The sequence below is a fragment of the Zea mays genome, chromosome 6, assembly GCF_902167145.1.
Source record: "Zea mays cultivar B73 chromosome 6, Zm-B73-REFERENCE-NAM-5.0, whole genome shotgun sequence".
Lineage (NCBI taxonomy): Eukaryota > Viridiplantae > Streptophyta > Magnoliopsida > Poales > Poaceae > Zea > Zea mays.
In genome coordinates this window covers 153,139,936-153,160,345 of record NC_050101.1, presented here as the reverse complement: position 1 = coordinate 153,160,345, position 20,410 = coordinate 153,139,936, and the positions used below count along the sequence as shown (strand labels likewise).

The following is a 20,410-nucleotide window of genomic DNA, read 5'->3' as shown; positions in this document are numbered from 1 at the left end:
ATTCGAGCGGGGCGAATCTTGATGAGGAGACCCGGTGTGGTTGTTCCCGAAGATATAAGGGCTGATGTGAATGCTGCCCCTGATTCCTCGAGTCGTCCTTCCTCATCGATTGCTCCTGAAAAAGATATCACAAAATAGAGAGACATTTTGCGTGCTTTGAGCGCACGGTTAGCATGGTCAAACATTTGTTAGAGGACGTCATTTCAGTACTTAGACGATAGTGTTATTTTCATATTGTATCAGAATTCATCAGTTCATAAATTTGTAGTAGTAAAATGATGTGCGATGGTTTTGAAATTTGTTTGCGGGATATAGAAGTCATCCTTATATGAGTAATTGTAATCACGTTGGGTCGCCTTAAGTCGCTGCTGACTTAAGTTGATTGCTTCTGTTAATAGGGCGTAGTGGTCACCCTGAATTGCGTAGGCGTGAGCATGTTGCACCGCCTTAAGTCGTTGCCGACTTAAGCCGATTGCTCCGTTAGCAGGGCATAGTGGTCACCCCGAGTTAAGTAAGCGCGAGCATGTTGCACCGCCTTAAGTCGTTGCCGACTTAAGCCAATTGCTTCGTTAGCAGGGCATAGTGGTCACCCCGAGTTAGGTAAGCGTGAGCATGTTGCACTGTCTTAAGTCGTTGCCGACTTAAGCCGTTTGCTCCGTTAGCAGGGCATAGTGGTCACCCCGAGTTAAGTAAGCGTGAGCATGTTGCACCGCCTTAAGTCGTTGCCGACTTAAGCCGATTGCTCCGTTAGCAGGGCATAGTGGTCACCCCGAGTTAAGTAAGCGTGAGCATGTTGCACCGCCTTAAGTCGTTGCCGACTTAAGCCGATTGCTCCGTTAGCAGGGCATAGTGGTCACCCCGAGTTAGGTAAGCGTGAGCATGTTGCACCGTCTTAAGTCGTTGCCGACTTAAGCCGTTTGTTCCGTTAGCAGGGCATAGTGGTCACCCCGAGTTAAGTAAGCGTGAGCATGTTGCACCGCCTTAAGTCGTTGCCGACTTAAGCCGATTGCTCCGTTAGCAGGGCATAGTGGTCACCCCGAGTTAAGTAAGAATGCAAGTCAATCATGAACAAACTGATTATCTTGGAAACCCTTTTTTATTGATGACATATTTCCATTTTACAGAGTACATCGTCGTCCCGATAGCTTTTGAAATTCAGCTAGGGATAAAACTTCCTGAGGTGTTCTATGTTCCAGGAGTTCTCGACCTCTGTGCCATCCATCTGAGTGAGACGATATGATCCTGGCCGAGTGACTTCTGCTACTATGAAGGGTCCTTCCCATAAGGGCGATAACTTGTGCCGTCCCTCCCCCGTTAGAATTCGGCGGAGGACAAGATCTCCTACTGAGAAGGATCGCTGTCGCACGACCTTGTCGTGATAGCGCCTTAGAGTCTGCTGGTACCGTGCTGATTGGATTACTGCATTCAGTCGTTCTTCCTCGAGTATATCAATGTCCTCCAGCCTGGTGGCTTCGACTTCTGCTATGTTTTCGAAGATCAACCTTGGTGCTCCGAACTTGAGATCGGCGGGTAACACTGCCTCCGACCCATAGACCATGAAGAAAGGAGTGTTTCCATGCAGAGCTCGGCTAGGTTGGGTTCTTAGGCTCCAAACGACATAGGGCAATTCCCTTATCCACTTTCCTGCGAATTTTTCATTCTTATCGAAGACCTTTTTCCTGAGTGCCTCCAGTATCATCCCGTTGGCTCGCTCAACCTGTCCGTTGGCTCTTGGATGTGCTACCGAAGCATACTTGATCTGAATGCTTTTTTGCTCGCAGAAGTCGAAGAACTCTGAACTTGTGAAGTTGGATCCTAGGTCAGTTATGATGCTGTTTGGTATCCCGAATCTGAATATTATGTCTTGTATGAATTCCACGGCCTTAGCTGAGGTTAAAGAAGCAATGGGCTTGAACTCTATCCACTTAGTGAATTTGTCGATTGCTACCAATATATGAGTGTATCCTCCTTGAGCTTTCTTGAAAGGTCCAATCAAATCCAGTCCCCAGCATGCGAAGGGCCAAGTTACTGGTATGGTCTGCAGTTGCTGTGCTGGTAGATGTTGTTGTTTTGACAAGTGTTGGCAAGCCTCGCACCTCTGAACTAACTCGGTTGCATCACTCTTCGTTGTTGGCCAATAGAATCCTGACTTGAAGACCTTCCCGACTAGTGTTCTGGATGCTGCATGTATTCCGCATTGCCCAGCGTGGACCTCCTCCAGAAGTCGCTTCCCAGTAGATGGGAGAATGCACTTCATGAGGACGCCTGATGCACCCCTTCTGTACAATGTCTCCCCAATGAGTGTGTAGTGAGCCGACTGTCTGGCAATGCGTTCGGCTGAATTCTGGTCATCTGGTTCCTCTTCATTCTTTATATACTTGATGATTGGCCTTCTCCAGTCATCAGAGTCTGACTCGGGTTGATCTATAATATTACATTCTTCTGTTTGATCCATTGAAATGCTCGGCTGTAGTATTTCTTGCACAAAGACTCCAGGTGGGACCTGAGTTCGACTGGATTCTAGCTTGGACAATATATCGGCTGCTGTGTTCCGATCTCTTTCTACATGATGAAATTCCAAACCCTCAAATTTATCTTCCAGCTTTCGAACGGCAGTGCAGTACTTTCCCATTGAATAGCTTGAACAATCCCACTCTTTGTTTATCTGTCTAATGACTACCAGAGAGTCCTCGTATACCATCAATCTCTTGATGCCCAATGATATGGCGATGTTTAATCCGTGGATCAGAGCTTCATATTCGGCTGCATTGTTGGAGGCCGGAAACAGCAACTGGAGGGCATATTTGAGGTGCTCGCCTCCAGGTGCGGTGAAGAGGATTCCTGCTCCTGCTCCCTGCAGCTTCAGCGAACCATCAAAATACATTCGCCATACTTCCGCAGTCTCTAGGTTGTCTGGTACTTGTTGTTCAGTCCACTCTGATACGAAATCAACCAATGCTTGAGTCTTGATGGCAGTGCGAGGTCGATATTCGATGTCATGAGATCCCAGTTCGCAAGCCCACTTGGCTATTCGGCCAATGGCTTCCTTGTTGTGAAGAATATCTCCTATTGGAAAACCAGTAACCACTATGACTTTGTGGTCGTCAAAGTAGTGACGTAGCTTGCGGGCAGTTAGAAGTACTGCATACAATAGCTTCTGAACTTGAGGATACTTTTTCTTCGAGGGACCCAAAACTTCACTGATGAAGTAAACAGGATGTTGCACTGGGTAGGCATGTCCTTCTTCCGCTCGCTCGACTACCAACGCGGTGCTTACCACGTGAGTCGTGCAAGAGATATACATTAGTAGGTCTTCAGCTGGTTGAGTTGACGTAGCTCGTCGTGGTGGCTTCAGTACTGTTGGTGTTGTCAAGAATTTCTTCAGTGCATCTAGAGCTTCCTGTGCCTCTGAAGTCCACTGAAACTTATCCACCTTCTTGAGTAGCTTGTAAAATGGTAAACCTTTTTCCCCCAGCCTGGATATAAATCTGCTCAGAGCTGCCATACATCCAGTAAGTCGCTGAACCTTCTTTTGTGATCGAGGTGCTTCCATCTTCATGATAGCTTCAATCTTATCCGGATTAGCCTCAATTCCCCGGTGGCTGACAATAAACCCGAGTAACTTTCCTGCTGGTACTCCGAAAACACATTTTTCGGGATTAAGCTTCCATCTATACCGTCTCAGACTGTTGAAAACCAGCTGTAAGTCTTCTATGAAGTTTTCCGAGTTTTCTGTTTTGATCACCACATCATCTACGTAGGCCTCCACACGCTTGCCCCAGTGATCGGCTAAGCATGTTTGAATGGCCCTATGATAAGTCACTCCAGCGTTTTTGAGGCCGAATGGCATGGAGGTATAACAGAAAGCACCAAACGGAGTAATGAACGCTGTTTTTTCTTCGTCTTCCTTTGCCAAACTAATCTGGTGGTATCCGGAATAGCAATCCAGGAAAGACAGCACAGAACATCCAGCGGTGGAGTCCACCACCTGATCTATCCTCGGGAGCCCGAAGGGATCCTTCGGACAGTGTTTGTTGAGATCAGTATAGTCGACGCACATGCGTCAATCCACTTTATTCTTTTTGAGTACAAGAACAGGGTTGGCTAACCACTCGGGATGTAACACTTCTCTAATGAATCCAGCCGCGACCAATCGGGCTAGCTCGGCGCGAATGGCCTCTCTCTTGTCGGGCGTGAAACGACGTAGTTTTTGCCGGATCGGCCTCGCCTGGGGATAGACCTTAAGTTTGTGCTCGGCCAGTTCTCTTGGGACTCCCGGCATATCCGCAGGTTGCCACGCGAATACGTCTCGGTTATCTTGCAGAAACTGGACGAGCGCGCTTTCCTATTTGTCGTCCAGGCTAGAGCTGATGATGGCAGTCTTGTGTTCATCAGCGAACCCCAGGTTGATCCTTTTAGTTTCTTCAGTCGGCCGCATAGAGGTCACGGCCTGAGCTTCGTTTACCGGTACTGCAAGGTCTTCCTCAGGCTTAGAGTTTGCCTGTGTTGAAGAAATCGTCGACGGCTTGGTGGTGAGGGCTGCTTGGATGGCCACTCGGAAACACTCTGCGGCGCCTTGAAAGTCGGCGCACACAGTTATGATTCCTTGCGGTCCTGGCATCTTCAGTATCATGTACGTGTAATGCGGAATGGCCATGAATTTGGCCAATCCCGGCCTTCCGATGATGGCGTTGTACCCGCAGTCGAAGTTCGCCACTTCGAACCTCAGGAACTCGGTTCTGTAGTTCTCCAGAGTTCCGAAGGTGACAGGCATGTAGATGTGGCCCAGCGGGTATTCCCCTTCAGTCGGCACGATGCCGAAGAAGGGAGTGTCCGACTCATGGAGCTCTTTGAGGTGAACTCCCAAGCCTTGGAGTGTCCGGGGGAAGGTGACGTTGATGCTGCTCCCCCCGTCCACTAGCACCTTCTTCACCCGGCTCTCTCGGATCACCGGATCGACGAGGAGCGGGTATTTGCCTAGATGGTCGAAGTTGAACCACTGATCCTCCCTAGTGAAAGTGATCGGGTGCTCCGACCACTGGTATGGGGCGGGAGGACCGGTGGTCGCCACTAGTATCTGGCGGTCGTTAAGCTTTTGTTGTCTTTTGTTCTCCTGCGACCCGTGTCCGCCGAAGATGACGTTGACCTCCCTGTCCACGCGCGGGAAAGCTCCTCCTCCTCCCTCCTCCTGCTGATGGGGTTGCCGTGGTTCATCTGGTCCTCCCCTCGGTGGAGGAGGAGGTAGAGGTTGGAAGGGTCGGCCGTGCCCGACGGAGTGCTTGAAGTCCCGGCAGTTACGAAGAGTGTGGCGCATGTCCTTGTGGTACGGGCACTGGGCGTCGAGGATGTCGTCCAGCTTGCGCTCGCCTCCACGAGGTCCTCCTCGGGCGCGAGAGGCAGGTGGTCCGGCGGCGTGCACTTCTTCGCGAGGCCTCTTCTCCTAGCGCTTGTCGGGTTGCTGGTTCACATCGCGTCGTGGTGCTGCTGGTGCGGGCTTTGCTCCTCCGATGAGGTCCTGGGCCCGCTCGTCGGCGGTGATGTAGAGGTCGGCTTCCCGGAACAGCTCCTCGGAGGTAGTCGGCGCCTTCTGTAATATGGCTCGGACGAAAGCCGAGTCGTTGGATCCTCTGTAGAAGTCCTCGATCACGGCCGCCTCTGTGACCTCGGGGATACGATTTCTCATGGTCTGAAACCTTTTGAGGTACGACCGGAGAGTTTCGTCCCCCCGACGCTTGATGGATTTGAGATCCCACGGTTGCGCCGGTTTGTCGGAGAGGGACTGGAAATTGGCGGTGAAGCGTCGACTGAAGTCGCTCCAGTCGTCGATGCAGTGTCGGGGTAGATGTCGCAGCCATTGCAGCGCGTCTTGCCCGAGGACAATAGGTAAGTACGCGGTCATCACGTCCTCGGACGCCCCGGCAGCCCGAGCAACGGTGGTGTAGACGGCCAGCCAGCCCCCTGGATCCTGCTTAGGTTATATTTGTCGACATTGGATACCTTGAAGTTAGGAGGCCATTGGATGGCTTTAAGGCGCGGAGTAAGGGCAGACACTCTACACGTGTCCTCTTGTCGTCGGGGATGATGTCTGTCCCGGGGAGGGGAGTAGTCGTTGTGGTTCCTCGACCGACCCCGGGTAGTACCGCCAGTTGAGGTCGTTGCCGACTCAGTTCTGGTGGCCTGGCTCCGAGCTGGGATGCCATGATCCCTGTCGTACTCCTCCCGGCAGCGGATCTCGTTCTCATGCCGTCGTTCACGTGAAGCATTGATGGAGCTTCGCGCGTCTCGGCGACTGTTGATGGCGTGTCGTAGATCGTTCGGCGGGTGAGCAAGCGGTAGAAGATGGTTGGCCGCCTGGGTGAACAGTCGTCGGTAGCCCTCGACGTCGGGAGTCCGAGGGAGTCCATCAGCTATCCGAGCTAGTACTCCTCCAACTTCGCTCGGCGTGTTCATAGCTCGGGCGAAGTCGGGGTTCAGGTTACGCCCAAAGAATGGATTCTCCCGGCGTTGCCTTGCATCTTGCTCGGCTTGTTCCTGAGCCCGGCGGCGATCACGTCGTCGGGAGTTCCTTCGTTCTCTGAAGACGCGTTCCTCCGGAGTTTCCCCTATCTCCGAGACCTCGTCTCGCGAGACAGGTTGCTCCGGATCCCGTTCTCCGGCCGCGTGATGTCGTCGAACGTTCCTGCGCCGGTTTCTCCGTCGGCGGGATTCTCGTTGAGGTGGCTCCTCTCCGGGTGCGGTCGGCTCGTCGTCGGAGACGGTAGGCGACTCCACTCTTCCGATGAAGAGGATGTCGGGATAGAATGGCACTGCTGTCGTGACGACCTTCTTTCCGCTCTCCTTTGAGGGCGGAGGAACGGAAAGAACAACTTGCTTCCCCTTGGTCTCCTTCTTCCTCGCGATCTGTGTCCATTCTTTTGTCGGGTAGTAGACAGTGGAGTTCTCCGGGTCAGCGGGCCCTTGGCCCCTGACTTTCCGGAGACGATCTTTTTCCGGAGAGCTGGAGGTTGCGCTTCTCCGACATTTTCGGAGCTTGTTGGAGGAGACTTCTTTTCCGGCGGATCCGCAATGCGGTGTAGAGTTCCCTCTTCATCTGCTACGGATGAGATTGTTCCGAAGCAGAATACGGATCCAGGACGGAGGGTGATCTTGCTGTGGAAGGTGACGGCCATTGAGCTAGCTTGGATCGTCGACACACCCCCTACCTGGCGCGCCAACTGTCGGTGTTTTGGGTCCGACCGCACACCCGGGGTTGCCCCTCAAGGTGTTTTCAGGAGTAGGACGGTGTCGACGACTGTAGCAAAATGGTTCGTGCCAGTTGCACGAGGGACAGTGGACAATGTTTACAGGTTCGGGCCGCTTAGAGACGCGTAATACCCTACGTCCTGGTGAGTGGTGAGTATGCTGGGTGAATGAGGTTACAAGAGAGCTCTCTGAATTGAGAATGCAGAGAGTTGAAGTGGGTGGCTAAGTAATAGGGTCGATCGTTCTGAAGGGGTGCCCCCTAGGCCTTATATACTCGACCGTGGGGCAATACACGTGGATATGATAACAATGTGTAGCTAAAAGATAGTGAATTGTTTGAGTCTATCTCCCTGTAGTTCTGCCGACCTATCCTCGCACGGCTCCGTTGCATGGGGGCTCCAGCGCGGGAAAGTCGGATCTCTGTTGTGGTCGCTCGCTCGACACTGTGGGCCGTCTGGGTTTGCACCAATCCGGCCTCGTGTCAACCTGCTTTGCTGATTGTTCCTCCCCACGCCCACGAAAGAATGACTTTACGATTTATTAGGCCCTTGAGCCTTTCGTGAGGTCTTTTACTCTTTTAGTGGACCCGGAGGATATCTGTCCCACAACCGTGCCCCAACGGTTTTTTTATCCGCGGGTACGCGGATAAATGACATCCATTGTGGCTGTGAGTCGGGGCCCACCCGTCGGGGAAACGGGACACGCGCGGTGTGGCTAGCACCGGGGCCCATGCGACAGTGGCGGAGGCAGGAGACACCGGCGTGGCTGGTACGCGGAGTCCAGACCTGTGGGCCCAGGTGGACAGTAAAAGGGTGGCACGGAGATGGGCTGTGCGCCTGTGCGGACTGAAAAAGGGAATGGGCCGAAAATGAGGGTCACGGCCGAGGTAAGCCTTTCCCCTTTTTGTTTTGAATTTTATTTCAATTCCTTTATTCAAGTTTGGATTTAAGACCAGTTTTTGGGTTTCCCCGTTCACATTTTAAATGCACAAGTAATAAAATTTCCGGCTTGTATGCAAAGTCTAGTTTTATTTATATATATTTATCAATTTGTTTTTTATATAAATGCCTCAAATATGCAATACACTCAATATTCACTTTTAAGAAAATATTATTTGGTATATATAGTCAAATTGAAAGTTAACAAAAATGAATATTCATAACTCGGAATTTTTAGGAGAAAGTAATATATAATCTTTGCCATGAGTTATCCAAATAATTTTATAGAGTGCTTTATAGTTTAGAAAGGAAATAATAAATAGATTCAAGGTCTTTCTTTTATTCTTTGTTCCAACCTTTTGTTTTAAGTTTTGTACCTTAGTTTTGAATGTCAAATTATTTACTATTTTTATTCTTTTAATTTAGAGAAATATAGTTTATAAGGGAATGAAATAATTATTATTATTCATTTTATCTCAATTTTTATTGGAGAAGACTTAATTAGAATTTGTAAAATCTTAAAATAGAATTTTGGGTGTTATATATAGTTCTTTTAATGGTAGATCTCTAATATTGCACTCTTTTAATGATATACTGCCAATTTTCCCAACCAGAAAACATGCTGAACGTTCTGGAAATCCCTTACCCCTTCTCTCTCCAAAACCCTCCCTCGCTCTTAATGCAGTCCGGTGTATAAAACCGCGCAACCTCATCTCTAAAACCCGCTCTTGTCTTCAGAAGTTTCAGATCCTCGCATCGTCCGCACCTTATCCTCTAGACTTTACAGTACCTGCTCTCAGCTCCTCCCTATCTCAATGGCATCCGCGAATGCCATCTCCACCGCCTCCCTCCTCCGGCCCCTCTCTCAGGTCAGTTCGTCTCCGTCGCCCAGCTTTGTAGCTTTTCCGCTCTGCGATTTCCTGGATAACTGTTTTTCGGTTCCTTCATCGCGGTTCGTCGGCCGGCGAAGGCCATCCCAATTGCGGTCTCTTGCCCAATTTGGGGCCTTGTTCGTTGAATTGTGTTTTCCTGATTAATTATGTTCTTCTTGTCTTTCCAATATGTAATATTATTTCTTCTTGTTGGCAAGCAGGGCAGGGCGACGAGGTCACAGCGGTTCGTGGTGCGTGCGAACGCCAAAGACATTGCCTTTGACCAGAAATCCAGGGCAGCGCTGCAGGCCGGCGTCGAGAAGCTCGCAAACGCCGTCGGTGTCACCCTCGGGCCACGAGGTAGCCAACGCCTACCGTCTTGTTGCTACAGCCTACAGCACATGCTGTGTGTTCGATGCTCAGTCGGGTGTCGTCTACATAATTAATACTGCTATAGTGCTAGTTACATGGTATACCATGCCGCTTCATCTTGAAAATCACGGCTGCTCGTAGAGACTCAATCGCAGTTCAGCTCTAGAATTGCAACTGACAATAACTACTCCCAGGTCTGTCCCCCAGAAATTGGAAGCCCTGTACTAAACAAATACTACTGATTTGGCGCTCAACTTAACTAATTGATGCAACTACTAATGTAGTACAGTAGGTTTATATACACTTGATTGATGCATTGATTGCTAAAGCATGATTTCAAGAATTCCAGGAACAATTTGTGTTGTAGAATAAAGATTACACAAAAGATGGAACTCTTCATTTTCATTGACAATGCACGTACGGACACAATTTTCCAATCAAGAGCTCCTTTCTGAAATTGAATTAGCTCTTTCATTCTTCTTATTTTATATATTTTTTATAATATGATTTATATTTCCTAATCGTAGTTTCCAGGGTCATTTCTGAAAAGAAGAACACCATTGATCATCAATGTAATGTTTTTACAGGGAGGAATGTGGTGCTCGATGAGTACGGAAACCCTAAAGTTGTGAATGATGGAGTCACTATTGCCCGTGCTATTGAGCTGTATGATCCAATGGAAAATGCTGGTGCAGCATTGATTCGTGAGGTGCTTTCCTTTTCTTTCTTTCATTTTATGAACATTTGGTGTCATTGTGTTATTTGAGGATTCTGAATACCAAAGTAATGTTCTCGACTTCTTTTTCGTTAAAGGTTGCTAGCAAGACCAATGATTCAGCTGGTGATGGGACTACAACTGCGTCCGTCCTTGCTCGTGAAATCATCAAGCTAGGCCTTCTGAGTGTAACATCTGGTGCAAATCCTGTATCACTAAAGAAAGGAATAGACAAAACTGTGCAGGGCCTAATTCAGGAGCTTGAGAATAAGTCTAGACCAGTCAAGGGTGGTGGTGATATCAAAGGTGATTGTTGTATTTTCATTTAGACTGTTTATCCTTTATTTGTTTTCACTTCTAAATGTAAATTTTTAACAAAGTGTGTATCCAAAACATAACTAATGTTTAATTTGGAGCTGTTTTGTTTTATAGCTGTTGCATCTATCTCTGCTGGCAATGATGAATTTATCGGATCCATGATTGCTGAAGCAATTGACAAAGTGGGGCCTGATGGTGTTCTATCAATTGAATCCTCCTCATCTTTTGAGACCACTGTTGAAGTTGAAGAAGGAATGGAGGTTTGTAGGGAACTCAGCTTGTATAGTTCTTGCATTTCTATGTATGAAGTAGAAGCTTCTGATTTATAACATCAAAATAGCAATGCATATATACATGTACTATCACATGCTCTCAAGTTTTCTTGAATATTGCAGATTGACCGAGGTTATATTTCCCCACAATTTGTGACAAACCTCGAGAAATCAATTGTGGAGTTTGAGAATGCTAAGGTTCTTATTACTGATCAGAAGATCACAAGCATAAAGGAAATTCTTCCAATTTTGGAGAAGACCACACAGCTGAGAGCCCCTCTGTTCATTATTGCTGAGGACATTACTGGTGAAGCTTTGGCAACTCTTGTTGTTAACAAGCTTCGAGGAATTCTCAATGTTGCAGCGATTAAGGCTCCAAGTTTTGGTGAGCGGCGGAAGGCTGTACTTCAGGACATTGCCATCGTCACAGGTTTGTCTTGCAACGAAAAGTAATATTACAAGTTGTCATCATTCACTAATGTAGTTGCATTTATTTTGGCTGATAAAAGTATTGTAGTATGATTTCTGCAATATATTTATGCATTACACATATACATATCATGCTTCATTCTCCGGATAATGCTGTAACAAATAAAAATAAAGATATTATTTCCTTTTTCCATATAATTTGTACAAGGGCCTAGCCCTTTTTCTCAATACATCCAATGGATCTTTAGTTTTTTCAGCTTGCTATAGCTTCTTTCCTGATATTGAACAAAATTGGTGAGAATGCTAAATGACCACACCATCAGAGGGCTATAATTAGTTGTATGGAATATGGATGCAATTGGGATTGCATGGTTTCATGGATCATATTCTTCATACATCATGAATGTTAAACTTCATGCAACAATCTGTCGCGAAAACGTGATAGTGTGCTCTATGGCATTTGGAATTTGTGCATGATGGAGTTTGAAGTTGAGCTCACTATCTCTCAGTATCAGAGTTATTTATAGTCATTGCCATACTAGCAAATTGCTAAAATTTGTTTCTTTAGCTCATTTGTCCACTCGAAGCCCTGAACCCTAAATATTGAAGATTTCAATACAAGTGACACCCTGCAAGAGAAACAATAGTTCTTTGTGTGTACTTACACCAATCAGGATGTTTCTGGTTATTGAACATTACTAGAACTCCTGGAAAGTGAATGCTAGAATACCTAAATGGTTTCCTCAAAGTTAGACTACAGTTGAAGATTTTTGGTTATCGTGGTCCTTTGTTTTGAAATTTGATAATAATTGGCAAATTTTTTGTCAGTTTCGTTTTGCTTATATCGTGTAAGTTCTCTTTCAGGTGCTGAGTTCCTAGCAAAAGATCTTGGTTTGTTGGTTGAAAATGCTACAGAGGAACAACTTGGCACAGCAAGGAAAGTCACGATACATCAGACTACAACAACCCTCATAGCAGATGCAGCCAGTAAAGATGAGATCCAGGCGAGGATTGCACAACTGAAGAAGGAGCTTGCTGAGACTGATTCAGTTTATGATACTGAGAAATTGGCCGAGAGAATTGCTAAGCTTGCCGGTGGTGTTGCTGTTATCAAGGTTGGAGCTGCAACTGAGACTGAGCTTGAGGACCGGCAGCTAAGAATTGAGGATGCAAAAAATGCCACTTTTGCAGCTATAGAGGAGGGCATTGTTCCAGGAGGTGGTGCGGCATATGTGCACCTATCTACGGTTGTCCCTAAGATCAAAGAAGCAATTGAGGACCCTGATGAGCGGCTTGGCGCTGATATTATTCAAAAGGTAACTTGGCTAGCATATTTATAAACTGATCAGTGCCTATGCAGTTAGATGGTATGAACTGTATTTGCCAGAGGTCCAATGCTGTTAATATGTTTATCTGTGCTGGTAAATGTGACTAGGACATAGGACCCATCATTTATTATGTGCGGCACTAAGTTCATGAGTAGACCTATACCATCGTAGTGTGTGTTGCTGGCATTGGAATTTTTTTAGACAATTCAGAGTAGTTCTTGTCACAGCAGACACATACTGGATCCTTTAGAGCAATAAATCACGTTTTTACATTATCTTCTCTACTTGTGCAGGCATTGGTAGCACCTGCTTCATTGATTGCACACAATGCTGGAGTAGAGGGTGAAGTGGTTGTCGAGAAGATCAAGGAGAGCGATTGGGAGGTGGGCTACAATGCAATGACTGACAAGTACGAGAACCTGATGGAGGCTGGTGTGATCGACCCTGCCAAGGTGACCAGGTGTGCGCTCCAGAATGCGGCCTCAGTAGCTGGAATGGTCCTAACCACGCAGGCCATTGTTGTTGAGAAGCCAAAGCCGAAGCCTCAAGTGGCAGAGCCACCGGAGGGAGCCCTTACCGTTTAAAACTTAACGTTCTTGAGGCTGCTGTCCAGACGGTTCAGATCTGTTGAGAGGGTAGAACTTTGGTTTGAGAATTTTGGTTCAGATCCACTGGGAGTTGTAGAGTAGGATTGCTATTTTGCAGACGAAGAGTAATTTTACTCTGGTCTGAACTTATCCGAATTGAAGACATTTGCATCACCATTTTTTAAAAATAAGCTCATGGCGATGCTGGATTGTACGAGCAAGTACAGTATGTTTTTAGCCTCTCAATTTTTGCGTCTGTCTCAGCTTGGTTTTTAGTGTTGCGTAATCTCCTTTGACTGCGTATAGGATCGTTTTACGTAAGATTGTGTTAATTGAATGATTAGTGCCTTCGTTAAACCGATTTTCCAGCCATTGGAGCTATTGACACGCCGGTGTGCTATTATCGGAACACCTTGCATGTAACCTGTTGTGGCGAGTGGCAGGCGCGGTTACAACAGACACGGCTCGTCGCTTTTTCGTTTCTGACGAGTTTTTCTAAGAATTTGGCGGCGAAGAAAATCTCACGTATCGTGAGGACGAAGAAAGATAAAAAAATCTATAGAATTTAGAATACGTACTAATCGTGAGGACGAAGAAAGATAAAAAAATCTATAGAATTTAGAATATGTACTATGGTGACGATTCGGTCGATTATGTGTTCATGTTAATTTTGAATAGTTCACTAAAACAATTCTTATAAAAGTGAGCTGAAAAGTTAGACTAAAATGATTCTTATAAAGTGAGCTGAAAAGCTAGACATTTTGCATTTCATGAGAGCTTCTGGTGGTTAAAAGCTGAAACAAACGACACCAAAGTTCGAGTGCCACCAGATTCAAATGCATTTACTTCATTTTATTGAGTTGATATAGCAGAATTGTCCAATTTATAAGAGTTCAAGTACATTATAGTAAATCTTATGGATTTATAGCCGTATAATTTCGGTATTATTCCGGTAGTCCATGATATTACTAAGGATAGAATCAAATCTATAGTGATTCCGAAAGATCTTCTTCTTAAGTGCTTTTCATGTTTATGGATGAGTAAAACTAAAAAAATATTTTTAGTTAGATGGGAATCTTGTCGTGATAAAATCATCAAGGTATACATGAGGTATACTGATGATATCTCTTCAGATGAAGGGGTTAGTACCATGGAGATACATAGAGGATATCAATATCATTAAGAGTTACATCACAGAATCAGATATAGGTATTTAGAAATAATATTACAATCCAGGGTGCTGAAAGTACGTGGTTATTGTATCTCCAAGTTCAATATATGAGTAAGCTTAAAATAACATAATAAGTTAATTTTTTTGAACCGCAAAAGATTTGCGTGTCATTTATTAATAAAAGAAAAAAGAAAATACAAACAGGAATACAACACTAGCCTCTAGAGGCCCGTGTAAGCCTGTCACTGGGATCTCCATCATAAAGAAGTCAGAGAACAAACTAGGCAATAAAAAAAAGGAGGCTGTAGCGACTAGTTCATAAGTTCACTAAGCCCAGTAGCCCTAGCCCTACACCATAAGATGTTTTTATATTAGAGATGGATTGTATAACAACCCTTTTTCGGGTCTAGCTCCATTGAATACACAATCATCTCGATGCTTCCACAACTCCCAAATTGTGAGGATTATCAGAGGGTTTAGCTCTTTCCTCGTCTCCTTGGGACAACCTTTGCCGATGTGCACCACTACGAAGAGAAACTGTTATTGTTTGGACTGGGTGGTAGATTGGGCAAACCTAGAATTTGAATTATCCGAGTCCAGATTGTTCTGTGAAGACACAACTGATCGTGATGTGTTGAATGATCTCCTCTTCCTGATCACAAAGGGGACAACAACTGGGGTGAGGTAGACCACACCTAGCCAAACAGTTAGCTGTCCAACAGCGGTTTTTAAAATATGCTAGATGGAAAACTTGCACTTTAGAGGTGCTCAACTTTTCTAGATCTTCTTTCAAGGGAAGAAAGACACAACACTCTGGAAGAAGGGACTATATGTAGATTTGCTACTATGATGTCTTGACTTATCAAGTTTCCAAATATGTTAATCTTCCACTCCATGTTGCATAGTGACATCATCAAGAAAATCCCACAGAAACAGGTATTCCCTAATAACTTCAACTGAAAGGGCTCCCTTGATGTCGGATATCCAAGATCTATTGGCCAAAGCTTGAGCTATTGTCCTCTTGTTAATATTTTTCTTGGGGTGATTTTTAATAGATTTGGGCAAATTCAGCATAAATTGTCCCATAATCCATCTATATTTTCAAAACAAGGTCTACTCTCCATTTCCAACCTTAGATTATGCTGTCGTATGGAAGAAAGCATTAACCTTAGGGGACACTTGAATAGGCAGTCATTTCCAAGGAAGACCAGCCCCACTTTTTTCTAACCAGGGCCATCTAGCTTCTAGGGACCAACTTAAGATTTCTAAATTCTGGATACCAAGACCTTAGGCCTCCCATTCGAATTGGTCTTATAACCTTCTTCTAGGCCACCAAACATTTTCCTCCTTGTGCCTCTTCTTTTACTATCCAGAGAAAGCCTTTTCTTCTCTTGTCAATAGCCTCGATTACCCATCTAGGCATGTCTAGGGCAACTATTTGGTAAATAGAGATAGTTGAGAGCACTATTTGACTACTGTAAGTCTTCCTGCCTTATTCATGAGGCTTGCCTTACATAAAATTTTGCAGTTAATACTATGGAAGGGAACCTCCCAAAAAATTGCACTTAGCCATTGTATTCATCATCATGCTACATCATAATACTATGGCGCTGAACAGTGGTAATATTCTTCTCTGCTAGCTCAGTCTACAAACTTGGACAAGTCTGACACATACTCAATAGGCTATATCTAGATTATTACTAATCGCATTCGTCTAGTAGGGTGGCGTACTTGGTCTACAATGTTGTAATGTTCGACATGTGAATAGCATACTCATCACATTCAGTCTCGTCGGACAACAATATAGAAGCTCTAGCAGACTCAAGCTCCTTAAGCGTGAACTTATACTTGCATTTGTACTCTATCCTCTCACATTCTACAAGCCTAACTAACTTATCCTGACTAGCTAAAGTAGCCATCAACTCGTCTACCTCAGTGGTGAGTTCATCGGTGGAAAGTGATACCTCAGATTTGGAGTCATCACCAATATTATTACTGTTGTTGCTCACTGCATCCTCACCAAATGCCATGGTGCAGAGGCCTCATGCGGTATTGGCGAAGAAGCACAAACCATTTAGCTTATTCTCGATCTTGTTGTAGCTCGAGGAAGAAGTGTGGTCAGAGTCATTGCCGAGGTCACTAAGGGAGGTAAGGAAGGCGCGCTCTTTGAGCTTGGCCTTGTGAATTTGAGTGTCTCTTGTTGAACGTCCCCTTGGACTTGTGCTTACAGAAGGTGTACTTGTGCTTGCTCTTGCACCAATCAGAGTGGTAGTCATGCTTGTTGACCTCTAACTTTCCCTTTATCTTGGGGAAGTTGGTGATAAAGTGGTCGAGATCTCTACAGTTGAAGCAACCATCCTTGCCCCACCACACTATTGGTTCATGCGATTGTTATGAAACCGCACAAACCGACTAGCCACAAGTACCAACTCCTCATCTCCAAGAGACTCAACCTGCTCCACCATGATGGACAACACATAATGAAAAGCAAATATAGCTGATGAAGGGTTAGCTATGGAGGCCACCTCATGAGACAAGGGTCATGGTGGGTACACCAGGATTCTCGATCTTGGCTCGAGTCTGATGGTTAATTTCTATGGGATTGAGCTTGCTAAAAACATCATCCACTGTGAGGGTCTTGTATTTGGGTGACTCTATGATTATCGTGACCTTCACCTCACAAACCCTTCAATCTAGAGCATGATGTAACTTGAGTGCTCTCTCATGATCGTCATAGGGTAATCACGCCTTGTTTGCATGCATCTTGTTCATAACTGATCGCAAGTGAGAAAACATTGAGTCAATGGTCTCTCTAGCCAACTAAACGAAATTGTCATACTCCCACTGGTAGTCTCAAATAGTCTAGTTTTCATATGACCCTTATGGAATTTATATAGGGCAGTCTAGATCTCATAAGTCATACCAAGATGTCCCACTCTATCAAACTCGGAGAGTCAGAGACATGAGAACAAAGCATTACATGTCCTATTTTTGCATCATGGCTCTCAGTCCGAAGGGGAGTAATTAAAACATTCAGGACCACTTAGGTGTCACGAGGCAAATTTCCTAAACTCATGAGCCAGTGCTCTAAGGATATGTCGCCATACATATCTTCCAGTACGCGTAGTTTGATTCAGTGAAGAAAAGTGGTTTGTCAACACCATGTTCTATCTCACCTTCTCGGATCAACCAACTTTTTTGCATTTTAGCCCTTTTGGGTTTTTTTTGCACAATTATGCCCTTTGTAGTTTCATTTCAAAAAATGGACCCTAACCTCGGCGCCGAGGTAACACATAGTGGCGCCGACATAATTGGCGCCAACTTTTCCTACGTGGCAGCCGATGTGGCAAGTCTCATGGGGTCGGCGCCATAGATCTTGGCGCCGACCCCCCCCTGGATAGCACCAGACACCGCCGTCAAGGGGGGTCGGCACCAAGATCTATGGCGCCGACCCCCTGGGACTTGCCACATCGGCTGCCACGTAGGAAAAGTTGGTGCCAATGGTATTGGCGTTGTTGTGTGTTACCTCGGCGCCAATGATGATGGCGCCGAGGTTGGGGTCCATTTTTTGAAATAAAACTACAAAGGGCATAGTTGTGAAAAAACCCTCAAAAAAAGGCTAAAATCCAAAAAAGTTGGTTGGATCAACAACCAGCTAAGTTAGATTGATCCTTAACCTGCTCTGATACTAATTGAAGGATTGAATCAGGCGACCAGGGGGGCAAGTGTATGGGAGTCAATAAAAATTCTTTGCGCTCGGTCAATCTTGGCTTGCTTCCCATTGTTACACCCAAACATCAAAAAGACATGGAGGATATGTGTATGCATCAACTGGTGGCTAGATGTTTTTGATGATGATTGAAGAACACACCGAAGTGCTCAAATATGATAGAAATATGTTTATGAGGAAAACCATCCAAAATCAAAAAATTGAGTACTTCACTTTAATGGTGTAACACCCCATTGCTCCCACACAGTGCATGTTACCAAATACCCTTCCCACAAAACTTAAACAACATAAGAAAAGAAATAGAGACAAAAAGTAAAGCAAAATCTGGCAGCACCTCCCCCGAAAGTAGCATAACGAGAGGGACATAAAGTTTATACATAATGTAAAAGAAAGATAATTCACGTAGTATAAATAGAACGCAGAGATATTAATGCATATTCATGACCAAATAAAAAGAGAGGGAATCCAGCCAACCCAAAAGCAAATTCGACTATCATGAAGACTAGAACATATTAATCCCCTAGACTTAAATCTCTGTTTAACATTATTACTAAGCAGTGGTACATTTATTTAAATGTGTAGTGGTCGTGCTGCTACTTCCCTCCTTTCCCAAAAGTAAGGATCAAGTGCCTGCATCAAACAATGCAAGAGTGAGATGACACATCTCAGCAAGTAAAAAGATCAACAGCGACTGGATAATGTAAATAAGCCGTGCTTAAACAACCACGTAGTTCACAATTGTCGTCTTGAATATTAAATTGCAGGAAGTAAACAAGTAACCAATTACTCAGTTCCAAAATGAATCACAAAGTAAAGATCCACACTATCCACACCACCATAACAGGTGCCACACTTCATCTATGAATGCACATGGCTACAGATGCAGTAATGACTTCTGCCTTCATACCTCTAAGGATATGAAGCTGCATCATACCCTTCTCGGGCAATGTATGATGCTCATTGTATCGATACGGTCGGACCATATGATCGCGACAAAACTTCCATACAAAGGATGATGGATGCATTATACATGACAACAACATAAGACCCTTCACCCAACATGTGGTAAACATACTTCCACTTCTTCAAAATGATAAACAACACGTGTAATATGCTCGAACAACATCTTCAACATAAGTAAATAATGGAACATGAATGACTTCGAGCAACATTTCCCACAATGGAGTACACGAATGAAAACATTTGACATGGATGTAATCAAGTATAGGACTCACAAATCAATTAACGGTATAAACCACCACTATTTTACTTGCCTTCACCGGGGAGTTTGGACAAAGTCCTAAGTTTGATCCGGGAGTCCACCACCTATTTTTGACACACCACTTAGTGCACAAATTTTACATAACAACACTCATAAACGACGCCGCACCTACGCACAATTTCAAACCCCGTTGCGGGTGACAACTCTCCCCAACACCCACCAAACTGCAGCGGCGCTGCTTAACAATTTAATATCTTTAAAATTATGACAGCAGTGGTAACAAACAAAAACTCCAGAGGTATCTACACAAAATTCCCCACAAGTTTTGTATACAAACGATAATTAAATTCCAATCCCTAATTAGCCCAAAATAGTCCACAAGATGAACCCTGCAATCTGTTTTGGACAACAACCTACCCGGATTCAAACAGCGATATCTCCTAAAATATAACTCCGAATCGAGTGCATAAGTACTCGTTGGAAAGGTATGACAAAGCTCTACATGATTCTCCCACTGATTCCCACTAATTACCCACAAAAATTCCCAGAAACTGCTAGAACTACTGATGTTCGCCCATCCACAAAGTTTCTGGACAACACCTCTACCAATTCGCATACATAAACATCTAATCAATTGAATTGCAGCACAAATAAACAAGAGGTAATCACAAAATCACCTTGAATTCTCCCTCTTTCCTCCCTCCTTCTTCCTTCCACCAAATTCCAATTGGAGATTTGCACCAACGCGACATAGATCAAGTGGGAGGGCTGCACCTAGGAGAGGAGGGGATGGGGGGGCTAGGGTTGTGAGGTGGTGGCTGCAAGTGTTTGAGGAAGGAGAAGATGGGAGAAGGGGGGGCAGCCAAGGGCTAGAGAGGGGGGCGGCTGCACAAGGGAGAGGGGAGGGGGTGGCTGCAAATCCAAAGGGGATTAGGGGGAGGGGTGGCTAGGGTTAGGGGGAACTAGTGGGCCGGATCGAGATCCACGGCCCAACTCATTCACACGCCAGCTCCCGACCCCAGCGCATGAGTCTAACCAAAATTCTACTGTTTTATTGGTGAATGCTTCCCAAAAAATTCCAATCCCCAAAAGCGCACCACCCGAAAGAGAAAAAAAACAAAGAAAGAATAAACTCCAACTTCTCTTCTTTGCAAACTGGGTATCACAAATGGATATAAAGAGAATGCTCAAACCAAAAAAATATCTGAACCCAC

At 45.3% G+C, this 20,410-nt stretch overlaps 1 protein-coding gene and 1 long non-coding RNA gene across 2 annotated transcripts; one reads left to right on the top strand and one right to left on the bottom strand.

Moving 5' to 3' along the window:
* Nucleotides 1-8,787: 8,787 nt before the first annotated feature.
* LOC103630297 (ruBisCO large subunit-binding protein subunit alpha, chloroplastic) lies at nucleotides 8,788-13,329 on the top strand. Its single transcript, XM_020546155.2, has 8 exons — nucleotides 8,788-9,049; nucleotides 9,274-9,412; nucleotides 10,012-10,133; nucleotides 10,238-10,445; nucleotides 10,572-10,717; nucleotides 10,853-11,159; nucleotides 12,023-12,474; nucleotides 12,780-13,329. The coding sequence occupies exons 1-8, from the start codon at nucleotides 8,996-8,998 to the stop codon at nucleotides 13,068-13,070; spliced, it is 1,719 nt and encodes a 572-aa protein (XP_020401744.1). The 5' UTR covers nucleotides 8,788-8,995; the 3' UTR covers nucleotides 13,071-13,329.
* Nucleotides 13,330-18,274: 4,945 nt separating this feature from the next.
* LOC118472256 (uncharacterized) lies at nucleotides 18,275-20,150 on the bottom strand. Its single transcript, XR_004850369.1, has 2 exons — nucleotides 19,874-20,150; nucleotides 18,275-18,604 (listed from the first exon to the last, which is right to left on the bottom strand). It is a non-coding gene; the product is annotated as an uncharacterized lncRNA (long non-coding RNA).
* Nucleotides 20,151-20,410: the final 260 nt, after the last annotated feature.